The 20,274-nt window shown below is 50.5% G+C and overlaps 1 protein-coding gene across 3 annotated transcripts in view; it reads left to right on the forward strand.

The window, feature by feature from the left end:
• Window positions 1–682: 682 nt before the first annotated feature.
• Window positions 683–20,274, forward strand: part of shroom2a (shroom family member 2a) — a 28,700-nt gene continuing 9,108 nt past the window's right edge. For 2 of the 3 annotated variants that reach the window (XM_056414045.1, XM_056414046.1), the window contains exons 1-5: window positions 683–899; window positions 2,377–2,584; window positions 8,544–8,692; window positions 17,336–17,458; window positions 18,034–20,095. In XM_056414045.1, the coding sequence (XP_056270020.1) occupies window positions 2,384–2,584; window positions 8,544–8,692; window positions 17,336–17,458; window positions 18,034–20,095 (2,535 nt within the window). In that variant the 5' untranslated portion in view covers window positions 683–899; window positions 2,377–2,383. Of the gene's footprint in view, window positions 900–2,376; window positions 2,585–3,493; window positions 3,732–8,543; window positions 8,693–17,335; window positions 17,459–18,033; window positions 20,096–20,274 lie in introns of those variants that run through there. The other variant, XM_056414047.1, reaches the window with a different exon arrangement.

Genomic DNA, 20,274 nt, shown 5'->3' on the forward strand with positions numbered 1-20,274 from the left:
TAGGACTCATCTAGACCTGGTCCCCTAGGACTCATCTAGACCTGGTCCACTCGGACTCGTCTAGACCTGGTCCAGTGTGCTCTAGGTGTGGGGAGAAAACAGCAACATTTCTCTTCTTTTTTCTGCATTTACACAAATAGAATAAAGTTTACACAAATCTGAAACTGGATTTTTGAATTGGCAGTCAGCTTGATGACGTCATTTCTCCGCGCGTGTGTTCTGTGCCCTAAGCCTTCGCTCTTAAACTTACTTTAAATACTTTGAAAAAAACAAGTTTCTCAAAAATAGCAATAACTCGTTTTTTATGCCAGTTTGAAATGAACAGCAGAGATTCTAGTGACGGTAAAATAAACTTTCCGCGCTATGTGTTTAAATTTGTCCCTCACGGCTACCCGTACACAAACACACGACGAGTTGTTATGGAAACGGACGACGCGAATCACTAACGTAAGTTAAATAGTTGTTTTCTACCGTTACTCATCGTATTTCGTCATTCAACTCCCAACAGTAACGGTTAGACTTTAAATATATATAAAATATGTTCGTATTTGTTCATTTGACGGTTCTTTCCGGGGGAGTTGTAATGACCCGCTGCGGACGGCAGGGGGCGCGCTTGAGCCGCTTCTCTCCCCGCCGGCTCTCCCTGTTGTCCGCGGACGCGAACTCTCCCGAGTGAGTCGGTTCGTGTTCGTGAAGTCGGATGTTACCGACTGAACCGGAGCGTCTAAACCGGAGGAAAGTCTCTGCTGGTCGGCCCTGGAGGAACCAGCCCGCCACGCTGTGATAAAACAAGCCTTTCCTTTGACATTAAACCGGTTACAGGAGATGGAAGTCCGTGTAACGTAAAGCGGGGACGAGCTGTCGTGGTCACCGGTCTATCCAACAAGTTGAATCCACAGGTAAGACCTACCTCATAAAAACACGATGTTACGTGAGGTTATCAGAGTGAAACTACTTGTTTAAGTTGTTAGAGTTCACCGCGAGGTGTCCGTGTCGCTCGGAGAGTCGCTTCCACAGAGAACACGACCCGTTTCGGGTGAGCCTGTTTGTTCGGCTGCAGCCGGAGAAGATGGTTTCCATTGTTGCTGGAGTTCTCTCCGGAGAGCTTCACGTCGGGTCCGGGTTCGGACAACAGGTGTCTACTCACCTACAAGCCTCTTCAAAGTTACTTACGACAAGGAACTGACTACATTTAGGATCCACACGTTCGTTTATATATTAGTGTGTGTGTGCATGTGCGTGTGCGCGCGCGTGTGTATGTTTATGTCTATGTGTGTTGTGTGGATCCTCCATGTGTGTGTATATATGAAATGGCTGGATCCTAAATGTATATTAAATATTATTTATATATATATATGTATATCATTCACATATATATATAATATGAATATTAAATAGTATTTATATATATAAACATGTGTATTAAATAGTATTTTTATTTATATATACATGTGTATCAATTGTTATATATATACATATGTATATTAAATAGTATTTATATTTATATATATATGTGTATGAAATATTTTTATTTATATGTGTATTAAATGTTATACATATATAAATATGTATATTAAATATTAATTATATTTATATATGTGTATATTAAATATTATTTATATTTAAATATTTATGTATATTAAATATTATTTATATATATATATATATAATAAATAATGGTCAACATGTTCCAACCAGTCTTAAATGGCGACGTGTCTGTTGTCTACATAATTTAGGATTCTACACGATCTCTCTCAATTCTGCCGGTCTGTAAAACAGTCAAACATGGCAGCTCCAGGACACGCGCTGTTGGCCCTGTGGCTGTCACTGGAGATCAACCAGGGGAGATGATTCAAATGAATAACACATGTCATGACTTATTGTAGACATGTCGGAAAACATATTGGAAACATCTGAACTATATGTCATTGGAGATTAAGAGAGCAGCCAAACCCGCTGAAATAATGCAGAGTTCTTCAAATTTCAAATTGTGTTTAAATGGCATTTTATAAACGCTGTAAACTATAGTTAAAACGTGTACATTTAATTTGTTCTTTAATCCAAAGCAAATAAATCCTTCCTCTAACTTTTTCCTGAGAAGTTTATTTCAATGTTACGATGCAATCCGACATTGCTATTTAGATTATAGACATAAATAAAGTAAATAGAAGTATCTCCAGTGGTATTGTGATAGTGCACAACAGCGTTACAACACATCCCACTAAAGTGTGTTGTCAGCGCTGGAGCAGAACATCCTCATCATAACTAACAGGACGTTCTGCCCAGGAGGGAGCTGCTTGTGTCCGGTCACCGGTGTTGTTGTTGTTGTGTTGTTGACATGTCTTCATGCCGGCTCTGGTTTCCTGACTCCTCCAGCGGCGCCATGGATGCTGCGGGGTACCAGCACGAGCCGCGCTACACGGACGCAGAACGTCTCTCGCACGCGACGTCGGGAGGTCCGGATCCCAGGAGCCGAGACGGGGAGAGCTGGAAGCTGGTGGAGGCCTTCCTGTCGGGGGGGGCCCCCTGGGGCTTCACCCTCCGGGGGGGACTGGAGCACCGAGAGCCTCTGCTCATCACCAAGGCCAGTGAACGAAACCACTCAATATAATATAATGAAGTTTATAGACTTCTATACAACCAGAGGAGTTGCCCCCTGGTGGTCAGGAAAGAGAATGCAGCTTTAACACGTGAAGCATAGCCTTCTATACAACCAGAGGAGTCGCCCCCTGGTGGTCAGGAGAGAGAATGCAGCTTTAACACGTGAAGCATAGCCTTCTATACAACCAGAGGAGTCGCCCCCTGGTGGTCAGGAGAGAGAATGCAGCTTTAACACATGAAGCATAGACTTCTATACAACCAGAGGAGTCGCCCCCTGGTGGTCAGGAGAGAGAATGCAGCTTTAACACATGAAGCATAGACTTCTATACAACCAGAGGAGTCGCCCCCTGGTGGTCAGGAGAGATAATGCAGCTCTAATACATGAATCATAGACTTCTATACAACCAGAGTCGCCCCCTGATGGTCAGGAGAGAGAATGCAGCTTTAACACATGAAGCATAGACTTCTATACAACCAGAGGAGTCGCCCCCTGGTGGTCAGGAAAGAGAATGCAGCTTTAACACATGAAGCATAGACTTCTATACAACCAGAGGAGTCGCCCCCTGGTGGTCAGGAGAGAGAATGCAGCTTTAACACATGAAGCATAGCCTTCTATACAACCAGAGGAGTCGCCCCCTGGTGGTCGGTACCAGAAGTTGCCGCCTGAACAGAACCTGCCCTATAGCTTGTAATGGACATGACTTCTCTCTCATAAAGAGCCTGAACTGGGCTCAGCCAATGGGCGGTGACGTCCCTCAGTCTCCTCACTTCTCTGTTGGCCGTGTAATGATTAACCACCGACGACCTTGCTGCTCCATTTGGCTTCAGATACCGGCCCGTTGGTCGGGGGCGTGTCGCTACTTCTTATTTATTTAGTTGTTAGTTCATCGTTTTCTGCATCGACCCAAAAAGCGTTCCAAAGTCCAAAGATGGCCGAAACCCGAAGCTCTCCACCAGAATATAATTCAAACGAGAAGAATTCTGACCATTTTAAATCTTTAAACCGTAATCTGCTGGGTGACGTCGGGGAGTGAGCCGAGGCCCGGTTGGACTCCGGGTCTCTGGATTTGACATTGACAGGATTTGGTTAATGTGTCGCCGATGAGCCGATGAGACCCGGACGCCCCGCGGTGAGACCCGGTCCCTCGGGCTCTGAGGCGTCTTTGGTTTCATATGATCACATGATCTCGACACGGGGCTTTGATTGAGGAGTCTAGTTTGCCGTGTTTATTGGATCGTTCTCGTGTTTTCGGACCTGGGTTCTGGAGGGTGGCTCTCGGTACCAGGAGCCGGGAGGAATGCAGGAGCTGCGTTTGATTCTGTGGATGTGGTGAATCATATGTGACAGCCTGAAGCCTAAACCCTGTCCTCCAGGAGCCTCTGGGAGGGGCGGCCCTCCAGAGGTACCTCCTGCTGGAGGAACCCTCCTGGACCAGGTCTACGTGGAACCCTCCTGGACCAGGTCTATGTGGAACCCTCCTGGACCAGGTCTACGTGGAACCCTCCTGGACCAGGTCTACGTGGAACCCTCCTGGACCAGGTCTACGTGGAACCCTCCTGGACCAGGTCTATGTGGAACCCTCCTGGACCAGGTCTACGTGGAACCCTCCTGTATTAGGGCTACGTGGAACCCTCCTGGACCAGGTCTACGTGGAACCCTCCTGGACCAGGTCTACGTGGAACCCTCCTGGACCAGGTCTACGTGGAACCCTCCTGGACCAGGTCTACGTGGAACCCTCCTGGACCAGGTCTACGTGGAACCCTCCTGGACCAGGTCTACGTGGAATCCTCCTGGACCAGGTCTACGTGGAACCCTCCTGTATTAGGGCTACGTGGAACCCTCCTGTACCAGGTCTACGTGGAACCCTCCTGTACCAGGTCTACGTGGAACCCTCCTGTACTAGGGCTACGTGGAACCCTCCTGTACCAGGTCTACGTGGAACCCTCCTGTACTAGGTCTACGTGGAACCCTCCTGTACCAGGTCTACGTGGAACCCTCCTGGACCAGGTCCTCCGGGGGACGGGGTGATGTCCTCTGGGGGCGGAGTCATGGCCTCTGGGGGGCAGGGTCATGTCCTCTGGGGGGCAGGGTCATGTCCTCTGGGCGGCGGGGTTATGTCCTCTGGGGGGCAGGGTCATGTCCTCTGGGGGGAGGGGTTATGTCCTCTGGGGGGCGGGGTCATGTCCTCTGGGGGGCGGGGTCATGTCCTCGTGTCATTCGTCCAGTCAGGAGACAGAAGAGTGGAACATCGGACGAGCTCGAGACATTTAGCTTCTCTGTGTCAAATGTCTTTCAACGAGTTCCAGAGAGGAGAACTCCCCGAGACTCGGAACTCAGATAGAGAGGACATGAGGACACGAGGACATGTCTATAGAATGATGATAGAAGCTGAATGACATGAGGACACGTCTATAGAATGATAATAGAAGCTGAAGGACATGAGGACACGTCTATAGCATGATGATAGAAGCTGAATGACATGAGGACACGTCTATAGAATGATGATAGAAGCTGAATGACATGAGGACACGTCTATAGAATGATGATAGAAGCTGAATGACATGAGGACACGTCTATAGAATGATAATAGAAGCTGAAGGACATGAGGACACGTCTATAGAATGATGATAGAAGCTGAAGGACATGAGGACACGTTTATAGAATGATGATAGAAGCTGAAGGACATGAGGACACGTCTATAGAATGATGATAGAAGCTGAAGGACATGAGGACACGTTTATAGAATGATAGAAGCTGAAGGACATGAGGACACGTCTATAGCATGATGATAGAAGCTGAAGGACATGAGGACACGTCTATAGAATGATGATAGAAGCTGAGGGACATGAGGACATGTCTATAGAATGATAATAGAAGCTGAAGGACATGAGGACACATCTATAGAATGATGATAGAAGCTGAAGGACATGAGGACACGTCTATAGAATGATGATAGAAGCTGAGGGACATGAGGACACGTCTATAGAATGATGATAGAAGCTGAGGGACATGAGGACACGTCTATAGAATGATGATAGAAGCTGAAATCAAAGCCGTTTTGTCTGTAAGGAATAAAGGCCCTCAGCGTATTGAGAGGTTTTAGAGTATTGGTCAGAAAATCTATCCTGGATCTAATTAAAATTCTTTCCATTCCTCTCATAGCTCAGGTTGTGCTGAAGGTCTCAAAGGCCTCAATAAAGTTAAATAATCCTGTTTCACCAGAACGCAGCTGGCTGTACCTCATGCGTTACCCGGGTTCAGGGGAACATCTCATACGGAGGAACAAGAACATTTGCTCTCATATTTCATGAGTGGCGACGCCCGTGTTGCTACACGCTGCAAACCACCGACAGACCAACAGGTTTCACCAATTACTGGATCCTTTGTGTGGAGACCTCGTGGGCTGGATCTGATTCGTGCTTTTGGGATTGCTCAACCTCTGGGGCAAAGTGGATTCATGGAGAACACGGTCACATGGCGTGAGAACGAGTCAGGTTTGACCACCAGGGGGCGACTCCTCTGGTTGTATAGAAGGCTATGCTTCATGTGTTACAGCTGCATTCTCTCTCCTGACCACCAGGGGGCGACTCCTCTGGTTGTATAGAAGTCCACGCTTCATGTGTTAAATCTGCATTCTCTCTCCTGACCACCAGGGGGCGACTCCTCTGGTTGTATAGAAGTCCATGCTTCATGTGTTAAAGCTGCATTCTCTCTCCTGACCACCAGGGGGCGACTCCTCTGGTTGTATAGAAGTCCATGCTTCATGTGTTAAAGCTGCATTCTCTCTCCTGACCACCAGGGGACTCCTCTGGTTGTATAGAAGTCTATATAGTGACTCTACTTCTCTTGATGTATTCCCTCAGTAAACATTGTAAACATGAGTTTATGTCTCAGTCTCTAGTTTCAAGTCTTCTTCTATACAGCATGATGTCATCATTTATACTTTATGGTAATTTGAGTCAGACCATGAAGCAGGGGGCGCTTTAGGGGCGGGGCTACAGGTGATTGTCACTCCTCAGTCAAAACGTGGTCACTTCCTGTTAACTGGACGCCGTAATCCAAGATGGTGACGACCCCGAGGCTTCAAAACATCAGTCCAGGAGCCAATGGGGCGGCACCACGACGACGACTTCATCTTCTGATATGCAGTCCATTAGTGCGGGAGCGTCACTTAATGGCCTCATTATGGGATGGCGTGCTGCTGTTGTCTGGTTAAAGAACCACAACAAACACTCACCAGCGTCAAGGAGGAGGAGCTTCAACATTTGAGATGAGACCTAACTTGGCGGGTGCGCTTGTTTACGTGGCAGCAGCCCGCGACCGGGCAGGAGGTCTGGGTCAGGACGTCTGTCAGCAGAACACACATCCCCCCCCACACACCAGGCTGTCTGTCCAGGATGGCTGAGAGGGAGCGATACGCCGGAGGAGGAAGAGCATGCCCCCCCCTCTTCTTGATGCCCCTTCCCTTCACGCTGCTTGTTCTCTCTCTTGTTTCCTGCGTTTCCCCCCCGGTGCCGACGGCCTCGTGGGTTTGGTACCAGAGGAAACCGCCGTGCTGTCGTCCATGTTCTTCTGGTTCCTCTGTTCAACTTCGCAGGTGTTTCCGTGTCACGGGAACTCTGACTGCGAGCTCGGTGGTTCGGGTTTCTCTCCAGAACCGGCACCACCATATCGGGACCGGCTCAGGAACCCAGCCAGTCCTCGTCAACCCAAACCGGGTGTTGAGTGGAGCGCGTTGGCGCTGGTTGTCTGAGCGGTCCAATGAGACGTGACGGTCTGTAGATGTACACATACCTCTGTGGTTGAGTCACCCCCCCCCCCGTTGTTACTGTGAGCGTCTGCTATCTGAAGCTCGCGGGGCGGTTCTGTTGGTGTGATAGCTCCCAGCCGGACAGGAAGCGGGCCGGCGAGCGGCGCCGTGTTGTTGCAGGTGTCTCAAACGCGTGAAGAGCTCTTCAGAAACCCTCCTGCTGGTCACTCTGGGAACTGCTTCTTCTGTACGACCTCCCGCCCCACAGCCGGCTCGAGCCCTCCAGAACAATGAAGAGGAGCAGCCGAGGTCGCGTGAGGTCGCGTGAGGTCACATGAGGTCGAGTGAGGTCACGTGAGGTCGCGTGAGGTCACATGAGGTCGAGTGAGGTCACGTGAGGTCACGTGAGGTCACATGAGGTCGCGTGAGGTCACATGCGGTCACGTGAGGTCACGTGAGGTCACGTGAGGTCACGTGAGGTCGCGTGAGGTCGCGTGAGGTCACGTGAGGTCGCATGCGGTCACATGAGGTCGAGTGAAGTCGCGTGAGGTCACATGAGGTCGCGTCAGCTCCTTCACAGCGAGGCGGGAACCTCTTGGCCGTGATGAGCCCGCTGGCACCTTTCTGTAAACTGTATGTTCTACGCGCCAGCGGCCACTCGGATCAATATCAATATTGAGCACAATGTGCATTAGAGTCGCCGTGGTAACGCCATCGCTCCAGTGGAAGACTGTTTGACGTCCGCCGGTTTCCACACGACGGTCCTAAAGCCTCGAGTTCAGCATCCTGGAGTGTTTACATAGAGACGCTGGATACATCTGTTAGAGACCTGTCAGTCACCTGTAGCCCCGCCCCCAAAGCGCCCCCTGCTTCACGGTCTGACTCTACAGACCATAAAGTATAAATGATGACATCATGCTGTATAGAAGAAGACTGGAAACTAGAGACTGAGACATGAACTCATGTTTACAATGTTTACTGAGGGAATACATCGAGAGGTAGAGTCACTATAGAGACTTCTATACAACCAGAGGAGCCCCCTGGTGGTCAGGAGAGAGAATGCAGCTTCAACACATGACGCATAGACTTCTATACAACCAGAGGAGTCTCCCCTGGTGGTCAGGAGCGATAATGCAGCGGTCTCTTCCTGAAGCAGCGTGTGTTCTGAGTGTCTCCTCTGTGCTGCTCCAGGTGGAGGAGGGCAGCAAGGCGGCGTCCGTGGGCCTCCAGGCGGGAGACGAGCTGGTGACCATCAACGAGATCCCGCTGAGCGGCTTCAGGCAGGAGGCCATCTGCCTGGTGAAGGGCTCCCACCGGACCCTCAGCCTGGAGGTCAGACGGTAGGTCACCCCTCCCTCTGCACACCGGACGGGTCGCAGGTGACATCATCCTGAGGCGAGGCCGGCGTGGGAAGAACAAACAGCCTCCAGGGGGACGCTGACTCACGCCGCCAGCACACCTGTGCTGGCGGCGATGATTGACTGCAAGGCCCTCATGAATCACTGTGTGTGTGTGTGTGTGTGTGTGTGTGTAACACTGCTCCCATTGTCTCCCTGTGCGGCCGTATTGTTTCACATCAGGAGGTGATCCCTGAGCACATCCTCCGCACAAGGAAGTCCATTCCGGGTTGGAAAGTGGGCGGGGCTAAGTTGGATGTGACGTCACGTTAGCGTTAAAGTGTTTAGCGGCGGCGTCCAGAGGGTCCGTGTTCTGTCTCTGAATTATCTCAGATTCTAGTCATACATGTCTACATGTGTGCCATTTAAAAGCCAAGCAGACCAGCATTAAAGTTAAATGTCATTTATGGAGGTTTTCCATTCAATTCATGACTATTTATTGTGCTAGAAAAATGCTGTTCAGAGGCTAATAATGACAATTTACCATCTGTGTCCTATTGAAACAGCGGTTAAACTTATATATATGTATATATATATATACATGTATATATATACATATATATATATATATGTGTATATATATACGTATATATATGTGTGTATATATATATACGTATATATATGTGTATATATATACATATATATATACATATATATATATATATATATGTATATATATACATATGTATATATATACACTTTGGCCAACAAACACACCGCGCCATGCTATCGCTCTGCTAGCTTTTCTTGGTTTTCGGCGTGATTTTGTGGCCTCAGACGTGTGTCTCTAGAAAACGGGGCGAGGACGGGACTTGAACTCATCTCCAGGAGAGCAGCCGGCCTCCTGGAGGACCCGGGCTCTGTTCTCTCGGTATGTTTGAGGAACGACGAGGCTCCTGGTTCTCCTGGTTCTCCTGGTTCTCGCAGCGACTCTCCCTCCCGCGGTTCGGGGTCGTCTTCACACAGCCATCGTTGAGTCTCTCTTGGTTGAGTGTTGTCGAGGCGCATGCGGTGCGAGCCTGTTGCTTTGGTCTGTGGGAACCTGCTCCCGTCACCAGGTGTGGTCTCTCTGCAGACGGCGGGGGGCGGAGCCTCCGTGAGAGGGAGTCGCGTGGAGGACGGGCGGGCGTGGTTATCTCGTCACTCTTCAGGTCAACGCCTCCACAAATGAGATTTGGTTCCTCGCGAGGCGTCCACCAGTTAGAGCAGACCCCCCCCCGCTGAGCCCCGCCCTTGACGGAGTGAACCATTAAGGCCCACGGGGGAGGCTGTCGGAGGCTGTCGGTCTCCCTCTCCTGGCTCCGGCACAGAAGCTCGTCCTCCCGCTCCTCTCTGACAGGAAGTGGGAGATGTCTTCATGCCAGTCGATATCTAACAGGAAGTTCAACCTTTGTTTCTTTATTACATTTAATACTTGACTTGCTTCTCCACAGCGTTTATTTAAAGGTAATAAAGACGCTTTTTATAAATAATCCTCTACAGTGGAGGTTAGTTTAAAGGTAATAAAGTAGTTAGAAAGAGGAGATATGAGTTTATAACCGGTAAATAAAAGATAACGCTACATTTTACTAGATTACACCTGAATGCATCATGAGAACGTCATCATCTACCTTCAGTCCTCATGTTCACTGAGCAGAGCCTGAACGCACCATGAGAACGTCATCATCTACCTTCAGTCCTCATGTTCACTGAGCAGAGCCTGAACGCACCATGAGAACGTCATCATCTACCTTCAGTCCTCATGTTCACTGAGCAGAGCCTGAAGGCACCATGAGAACGTTATCATCTACCTTCAGTACTCATGTTCACTGAGCAGAGCCTGAACGCACCATGAGAACGTCATCATCTACCTTCAGTCCTCATGTTCACTGAGCAGAGCCTGAACGCACCATGAGAACGTCATCATCTACCTTCAGTCCTCATGTTCACTGAGCAGAGCCTGAAGGCACAATGAGAACGTTATCATCTACCTTCAGTAGTCATGTTCACTGAGCAGAGCCTGAAGGCACCATGAGAACGTTATCATCTACCTTCAGTCCTCATGTTCACTGAGCAGAGCCTGAACGCACCATGAGAACGTTATCATTACCTTCAGTACTCATGTTCACTGAGCGGAGCCTGAAGGCACCATGAGAACATCATCATTACCTTCAGTCCTCATGTTCACTGAGCAGAGCCTGAACGCACCATGAGAACATTATCATAAACCTTCAGTACTCATGTTCACTGAGCAGAGCCTGAACGCACCATGAGAATGTTATCATCTACCTTCAGTACTCATGTTCACTGAGCAGAGCCTGAACGCACCATGAGAACATCATTACCTTCAGTCCTCATGTTCACTGAGCAGAGCCTGAACGCATCATGAGAATGTTATCATTTAACTTCAGTCCTCATGTTCACTGAGCAGAGCCTGAACGCACCATGAGAACGCTGTCATTACCTTCAGTCCTCATGTTCACTGAGCAGAGCCTGAACGCACCATGAGAACATTATCATGAACCTTCAGTACTCATGTTCACTGAGCAGAGCCTGAACGCATCATGAGAATGTTATCATCTACCTTCAGTACTCATGTTCACTGAGCAGAGCCTGAACGCACCATGAGAACGTTATCATGAACCTTCAGTCCTCATGTTTACTGAGCAGAGCCTGAACGCACCATGAGAACGTTATTATGAACCTTCAGTCCTCATGTTTACTGAGCAGAGCCTGAACGCACCATGAGAACGTTATCATGAACCTTCAGTCCTCATGTTTACTGAGCAGAGCCTGAACGCGTCCTACATATTTAGGTGATTGTACTAAAACATGGATATTATATTTGATTCTGTGGTCAGGTCCTGCGTCGTTAGTCCGCGCCGGCCCTTTAAGTGTGAAGCGCTTTGTGTTTCATGAGGTGGCCGTGGCCGTGGTCGTGGCCGTGGCTGCTCTGAGACCAGTTGGCAGAGTGTTGGGGCACAATCACCTGCAGAGAGCCCCACAGTGTGAGGCGGGGGTTTCCGAGCCCAGGCTTTGGGCTGCAGGCGTCAGGCCTGTTGTCCTCTGGTTGGTCTGAATAAGCCTGTGTGCAATGTCTGGAATGCCGGCCGCTGAATTATTCTCGTAAACCAGATTTCTCAAAGTTGTCGGAGCTGAGGAAATCCTAGTTTAGAGATTTACCCGTTTTAAGCTCATTTGCACCCCCTCGGTTTTCTGTTTGGTTTGCCCCGTTCCCGAGGGGAGACACACTGAAGTAGTGAATACATATTATTAGGGCTGTCAATCGATTACAAAAAATTAACTAATTAATCGCACAATTTGAAATTCATTAATCGCGATTAATCGCGATTAAAAGTTTTCTTTTTCTTTTTAAAGACCAAACTTCACACAGAGCTGTGTTTCAAAGAGGCTCCTACCTATAAAGTGCCAGCGAGGTATTTAATATTGTGGATGATAAATTGTTTCTTCAGTGAAACATCCAGATTAGTAAAAAAAAGAAGTATATTGAGACCCCATTGGTCCTGTCATCTTTACCACTGAACAGCAGAACCAGTGGCCTTGGGAACTGACTGACATTCACATATGTCACGTTCACCCTCTGGAGGCTGGGCTCATTTTATACATTTTACAAAAAAATGTAAATTCACCTTTTAAAGTCTTTTGCATGTGACACACCCCCACGTGTTCTACATCAAACATTCCAGAACAATCTCAGCTCTATTCAATGAGGTGCCGTGTTCTCTGCTCTCTGACTGACAGGCTGCTAATGAGCCTCACCTGTGAGGTGGGAGGTCCTTTGTGATTTACTGAGTGTTCATTGGTTGTTTTTCCCCCAAAATGTTGACAGACAAACGGATTGACCAATCACGGTGAAGGTTTCGTGTGACGAGTTCTTTCCACGCCGCGTCCCCCGACACGTCGCCCCTCCGTTCCTCTGTGTGTCAGAGGGGGAGACGGGAGGAAGGAGAGCAGGAGGAAACCCGACTGATTCATCCACGAGTTTAAACTGATTTATGATCCTTATTTTCAAGGAGAAATAATTGTTTTAAAAAACGGAAACAGTGTTAAACCGTACTGCCGCGGTTTGACACTCGGTTTGAGTGTAAAAACTTCAAGGCACAGTTGCGTTAATTGCGTTAAAATATGTTAGTGCGTTAACGCGGCCAAATTAATCGCATAGGTTAACGCGTTAACGCTGACAGCCCTACATATTATATATATAAATGCAGATGTGTATATACACACATTATAATCTATAACCTGCTGTGAGCTGTGTGTGTGAATCTGGATGAACTTCGTTGTCGTGGGTTTTGTTTGGGATGTTTCTTTATTGTTGTCGTGGAAACGGTGATGAGCTATTGGGCAACGTGAGGACCGCTCTGTGGTCACCGCCGCCGTCATCACCCGGAATACAACCGTCACAACACCACGTGAGCTGTGACCCGTTCTGGTGTCGGCTGGTTGATCGGTGTGTGGTTCACCTGCCCTCACACTGTGAAGTGTGATGTTTGTGTGTGTTTCACACCTGTTGGAACAGGTAGAAGGCCAACTCCCGATTTAAAGGGACAGTACGGATGTTTAGAGCGTCTGTCACTCTGCAGTAAAACTCACACAAACACACTTCCAAACACCCGTACTGTCCCTTTAAGGGGTCGACAGGTTCCTGACTGCCCCTGAAGGACCCTGACCGGTCCAGACCCTCAACAGGTGTCCAGGTGTTTCTGGGTCAGACCGCCGGAGACTTGACGGCTGGAATGCCAGGCAGCTCAGGAATGTGCTACTCACGGCTCACCTAGCTCACCCCGAGGGGCTGGAGCTCCGCTGAAGGGGGGCCTTTGTCAGACCCCCAAGGGACCCCCAGGGGACCCCCAAGGGAATCCAGCGACCGCAACACCCACGAGTTTGAAAGCTTCTTTGGTTCTGCTCTTTTTTGTTTTTTGAGGGAAGTGTCTCAGCTCGAGTCCCGAGGAGAACGTCACATGGGAACCTCGTTGGGCCGCGGGGGGTTTACTGCCTTGCTCACGGCTCTGGGTCAGCACCGCTCGGCTCACCTGCTGCCGGGATCCAGAATAGACTTCTATACAACCAGAGGAGTCGCCCCCTGGTGGTCAGTGGAGAGAATGCAGCTTTAACACACATTAAATCAGCATTTAACAAGTGCTGATTTAATGTGGATTATGTCCTTATAAAATGAGTAATTAATAAATGATTATTTATTATCAAGAAGCAACATGAAAGCTCATGTAACTGTTTGAAGACATCGCCCTCATGTTGTCGTGTTGCTGGTTGTCGCCTCTCGGCCGGTTGCAGAGCTCGTTACCCTGATGCATTCAGGGCCCCCCCCCCCCCCTTCTTCCCAGAGAGCAACCTGTTGCCGCGGCAACTGTAGAAATGCACCGCCGGGGAAGACGACAGAGCGGCGTTTCGCCGTCCCCCTCCATTAGCATATATCGGCCCCTTTGGAGCCAATGAGACGATGCCCCCGGTGCGGGAATGCACCCCCCCCCCCCCCCCATAATCCTGGAGGAAACCTCCCTCAGTTCCCTCTCCTTCGGCCCAGAGGAGAGAGCTTTCCTCCCTCAGACCTCCTGCCTGTCTCTTCCTCTCCGGTTCTGATGAGGTTCTGATGAGGTTCTGATGAGGTTCTCTCGCTCACCACCGGCTCCACACCTCCCGGCTCGGCCCGTTGCATTCGGATAACGAGCTTCTTCTTCTCCTCCTCCTCCTCCTTTCTGTCCATGTTGAATTTCTTCCTCCAGATGTTGGGTGAGTCAAAGTGAACTTTACCTTAAGTTTAACTTCTGAAGTCGAACCTGCTGCTTCTGATCTGGTGGGGGGGGGGGGGGTGACCCTAATACTTGTTGTTGTGGTTTAGTTTGCGTCTCATCTTGATGAGGTCACACGTCATGTAGGTTAAGCCACAATTAGAAACACAAGAACTACAAGGAAAGCAAATTCATCTGAGGAGTGAAAAAAGGTTAAAAAACTAATCCGTGACAATGATGATCTTCACTTCTGAACATTATTAATTCTCTTCTGAATAATCAATTAATTATATCTTCAATTGAACTTTCCTGAAATATTATTCATGAATTGTCCGGTCTGGTTTTCGTGGTTTCTTGGTGAACGTGGACTGGTTGGTACCGGATAAATTTGAAGTGAATTGCCCCCCCTCCCCCTCAGAGCATATCTGTGCCGGCCCAGCTGTCGCCCTGACGATAGGCCTAATAAAACCAGCCTCATTTGCATACCAATAGCGGGCGCCATGTGTGGCGAGCTCTCCTCGTGCCCCAGAAACACGGGGCCGCGAGGAGGTGAGGAAACGAGGAGGCGGAGAGGACCATGGTGGCTTTCCTTTGTCCTCTAAATGGACTTCGCTTTATTTATCTCTAATCCACGAGTCATGTTGTTGAGACGTCTCTCAGTGAGAGCAGAGAGACGCTCCGTGTGGAGGAACCTCTCTGGACCGCGCCTCGTCATTTCAGCCTTTCGGCGAGGTGGCCAGGGGTCACGACCTCTGACCTCTGGGCTTTGAGGGGCGAGGAGAGTCCAATGAGAACATCGGCCAGCAAAGTTTTGTCTGAACTCCTTGAACCAAACGATCCCTCAGGGAAACTAGAAAGTTCTCCATGTTTTAATAAGTAGAAATGATTAATAATCTATAACGTGTTTTAAAACATATGACACAGCTGACCTAAACTAAACCTGAATGTTTGTTTATATATTATAGTATTATATATACAGGACTGTCTCAGAAAATTAGAATATTGTGATAAAGTTCTTTATTTTCTGTAATGCAATTAAAAAAACAAATGTCATGCATTCTGGATTCATTACAAATCAACTGAAATATTGCAAGCCTTTTATTCTTTTAATATTGCTGATTATGGCTTACAGCTTAAGAAAACTCTAAAATCCTATCTCATAAAATTTGAATATTTCCTCAGACCAAGTAAAAAAAAAGATTTATAACAGCAAAACAAAATCAAACATTTGAAAATGTGTTTCCAGGTGTTTCGAGTTAATTAGACGATTCAAGTGATTTGTTTAATACCCTACTAGTATACTTTTTCATGATATTCTAATATTTAGAGATAGGATATTTGAGTTTTCTTAAGCTGTAAGCCATAATCAGCAATATTAAAAGAATAAAAGGCTTGCAATATTTCAGTTGATTTGTAATGAATCCAGAATGCATGACATTTTTGTTTTTTTAATTGCATTACAGAAAATAAAGAACTTTATCACAATATTCTAATTTTCTGAGACAGTCCTGTATATATATATATTTCTATTCTAATATAATATTTTTATATATATATAATAATTAATTATATAATACTATAATTATAGTTAAAGTTTTATATATATATATGTGTGTATGTATATATATATATATATATATAATACTATAATATATATATATATTTCTGTGAGCCTCCCTTTTAATGGTTCAAAGGTATCAGTACTAAAGGACCACTGGAGGCCTCCTGGTCCGTGACGGGGGGCTGCTGTCTGGGGCAGACGACAGCTTGGTGAGGCTGATGTGATCTGACTGTCAGAGAGTCTCTGCTCCCTTAAGCCCCCCAGTACCCCCCCACTGGGCCGGTGTCCCCCTGGGACCATATGGTGAAGTGTGGGCCAGCTCCCCTCCTTACCCTCTGACCCGTCGGTATTGTGCCGCTACCGGTGACCAGCAGAGGGCGCTGCGGCACCACGATGGACACGACTGTCCTGTGAATATCAACACTGGGATCGTTCAATCAGAAGAGACGTCTCTAGTTGGCTCCTTGCGTCAAACAAGTATATTTTGTATTGCAGGGTTTCTGAAATGTTTATATATGCAAATGAGGCTGAAAACAGACAGGAATTAAATATTTCTTTCCTCGGGTCTGACGGAAGACGAGTTCAGGAAAAGTAGAAACACTTCTCTCAGTCGTCCGTCTGTAAAATGTCTCAGATCTGATTTTGGGAACGACATAACGCAAAAGGTCCAGCAAACAGAAATTGTAATGATCTGTAATGTGTTTAACAACCAGAAGCCAACGTTTACCTGTCCGATGGTCTTTGTCTATAAGTGTGTGTGTGTGTGTGTGTTCCTCCCCCTGCTGCCCAGGAATATGAAAATGGTGGATATAGTAGCTCAGAAAATGTCCTCTGAGAATGACGTGCATGTGGCGAAGCTTTCTCATGAAGATTTTGCGAAGTTCCATGAGGTACGGTTGTGTGGCTCCATCAGTAGAACACGGGCCTCTAGTCTCCATCCTCACCCCTCCTAGCGGCTCTGTGGTCCGTAGACCTCCATCCCATCCGTGCAGCATGCAACACACACACCTGTCTGTCCGGGGCGTGCACGCTCATGTGTTTGTGTCTGGGTAGAGGCATATCCATGTGCGTGTGTGGGGGGGGGGGGGGCATGTCCGTGCTGACGCTCTCTGTTCGTGTTTTCTCGGCATGCAACTCAGAAATAATCTCTTTACGGGTTCCTTTGATGTCCGTGAGCTTCCTCAACACGTCTTCCACAGCAGAACCTCAGGAGGCACAGGAAGGGGGCGTGTCTCTAATCCGGGCTGTGATTGTTCTGCCCCCCCCCCCCCCCTGCAGGAGGAATGAACCCATAAGCAGGCCCCACTCCTGGCACGCCACCAAGTTCAACGAGGGCCAATCGGAGACTGCCAAACCACAGGCTCCGCCCACGCAGGTCTGGAACGCCAGATACGATGCCAGGTAACCTCCTCGTCTAGATTTAGGTTGCTTGAACTCTTCTGCTGACTCCAAGATAACATCTTGTTTTATGAATGATAAACATTCTGAATGTTATTTACAACCAAAAGGTTTAATCTGTGTTTTAAGGTCTTGTTGCGGAATTATTGTCCAATAAATAACCCCCCCCCCCCCTCTTCAGTTTTGTAAACTGTAGTTGACCACGATATAATTTGCCCTTCGCTAAGTCCCGCCCCTTGAAGGCCGACTCGGCCAATCACAGTGTTGCATCCTTTAGTGGTTGAGTGTGGTGGTTGATGTCCCGTTGCCAGGCTTCTAAAACGTTTCTACCTAAAATGCTAACATTAGCCTCGTACGCTAGCTATGCTACGCTAGCCGCTGAGCGCATGCTGCGTGTTCTTTAATGGTTGTAGAGCTTCTGTCTTTGTCCTTTGAATCTGTTTTGTCTGCTTTCAAAAAGTCCCCAAAACAACCGACATCCTTCCAGAAGGAGGTTCCTTCCATCGACATGTTGGTCCTGAGGTGCCGAGTTGTTCGTCTCACTTTGAGGATCCTTGTAAATGTTTCCTCTCCTCCAGCTCCTCCTCCAGCGACCTGTCCTCCGGCTGGGAGCAGACGGGCCTGCGCCGGGCGTCGGCCCAGTTCAGCTCCCTGGGCAGCGTGGACAGCCTGGAGCGCCTGGGGGGCGGCAAGCGAGACTCGGCCTACAGCTCCTTCTCCACCGGCTCCGGCACCCCCGACTACACCGTCTCCAGGAGCAACGCCGCCTCCACGGAGAACATGCTCTGCAGGGTGGGCCAGTGGGACGCGGCGGCGGCGGGGAAGCACAACCACGCCCGGAACGGCCCGGGCGCGGCGGCGGAGGGAGCGAAGCCGGACGACCGGCTGGCGTACTTCCAGATGCCGGGAGTCGACCCGGGCGGCGCCGGTCCGCAGGCCGACGACTCGGCCGGCTCGCGCCACTCCGCGTCGAGCCGGAGCGGCCCGGGGCCCGTCTGGCACGTCCCCGAGGCCAAGAAGAAGACCGCGACCCCGTCGCCGCCGCCTCCCGCGCCGCCGGCACGCAGCGACAGTTTCGCCGCGACCAAGGTGCACGAGCGGGGGCTCGGCGCCGCTCAGCCCGAAGCGCCTGAAGCTGGCAAGGCCGCCAGGGACGCCTCCTACACTTCTGATCAATCCAACCAGCAGCAGCCCGGTGCTGAGGTCCGGCAGCTCGGTGACCAGAGCTGCTTGTCCTCTCAGTCGCGGAGCGTCGGCGGCTCCTACTGCAGCATGCAGGAGCCGCCCACCGGCCCACAGCACTCGGGTCAGAACCACAGGAGGAACCTCAGCTCCTCCCTGGCCGCCGCGCCCGCCGATCAAGGCGCCGACAGCAGCCGGTACTACTGCGTCACAGCGGGTCAGCCGGCGTCGGGGAAACCCGAGGAGAGGAACGGCGCCGGCTCAGACCCGGCCGGAAACTCCCTCAGCGCCGCGAAGTACCACCTGCCCCAACAGCAGCTCCACTCCTCCCTCGGGAAAGACAGCAACGGCTACGGCAAGCACCAAGTTACCTCTGGGGCAGAACCCGGCGGACACGGGTCCGGCTGCGAGGAGAGGGCGGGCCCGAGAGGACACGGCGCCGAGGCCCCGCCCACGAGTCACGCTGCCGGCAGGCCGCCCGAGCCGCGCAGGTCTCTGCCGCCGCAGCACCACCAAGACGCCCGACACCACGGCCCCCAGGCGACGCCCATGCTCCACTTCCTCGCCATGGACGACGCCGCGGGCCGAGACGCGGCGCCGAGAGGCCCGAGCGCCGCGGAGTCCCTCGACGGCAAGATGGCGAGACGCGGCGACCGGTTCGCCACCACGCTGAGGAACGAGATCCAGACGAGGAGAGCCAAGCTGCAGAAGAGCGCCAGCGCGGCCGCCCTCCCCGGCGCCGAGGGACGGGGCGAGGTCGACCCGGACGCCCGGAAGGCCGCCGCGAGCCCGGCGGCGGCGCCGCCTGCGGACGGCTCCTTCACCGGCTCCTACAAGGACAACCTGAAGGAGGCCCAGGCCCGGGTGCTGAAGGCCACGTCCTTCCGGAGGAAAGACCTGGAGCCCGTCCTGCCGGAGCAGCCGGCGGCCGAGGCCTCGCCCGGCTACACGTCCTCGGCCCGGAAAGATGGCGGCCCTCTGCCCACCGTCTCGGAGTCCGGGGCGAGCAAGCCGGGTCAGGTGACCCGCATCGGGGGCCGCAAGCGCTTCTCCGCGGACAAGAAGGTCCGGTCCTTCTCCGAACCGGGCAAGATCCACGAGGTCGGGGTGCGGGAGGACCTCCATCGCAACGAGAGCTCCTCGCTGGACCACCAGAAGCTCCGCAAGGAAAGCAGGAAGCCGGCGTTCCTCGACCACGCCCCCCCCCCCCGCCGCGGTGCGGAGGCCCGGGAAGGTCCTCACTCACACAAGCAGCTGGTCCTGGACCAGCAACGACTGGGCACCTTCGCCGAGTACGAGGCCCGGTGGAACACACAGAACCCCCCCCCGGAGGCCAGAGCGCCCGGGCGGTACCGGTCCGCCGACAACATCCTGGAGCCAGGACCGGAGGCCAGGACCAAACCCGCCTGCTTCCACGAGAGGTCCCGGTCGTCTCCTTCGACTGACATCTACGGACAGGTGAGGAACGGGGGGGGGGGGGAGGTACCTGACGGGGGAGGGTTTGCAATAGAGTTGCATGCTGGGAAATGTAGTTTTTAGAGGGTTTGACACAGAAGCCAGGAGATCTTGGCCCCGTAACTCAATATTAAAGGGGCAGGTCGTGGGCCTCTGTCGTGGTGTTGTCCATCTGGATGGTT

The sequence above is a fragment of the Pseudoliparis swirei genome, chromosome 5, assembly GCF_029220125.1.
Source record: "Pseudoliparis swirei isolate HS2019 ecotype Mariana Trench chromosome 5, NWPU_hadal_v1, whole genome shotgun sequence".
In the NCBI taxonomy this organism is placed as follows: domain Eukaryota; kingdom Metazoa; phylum Chordata; class Actinopteri; order Perciformes; family Liparidae; genus Pseudoliparis; species Pseudoliparis swirei.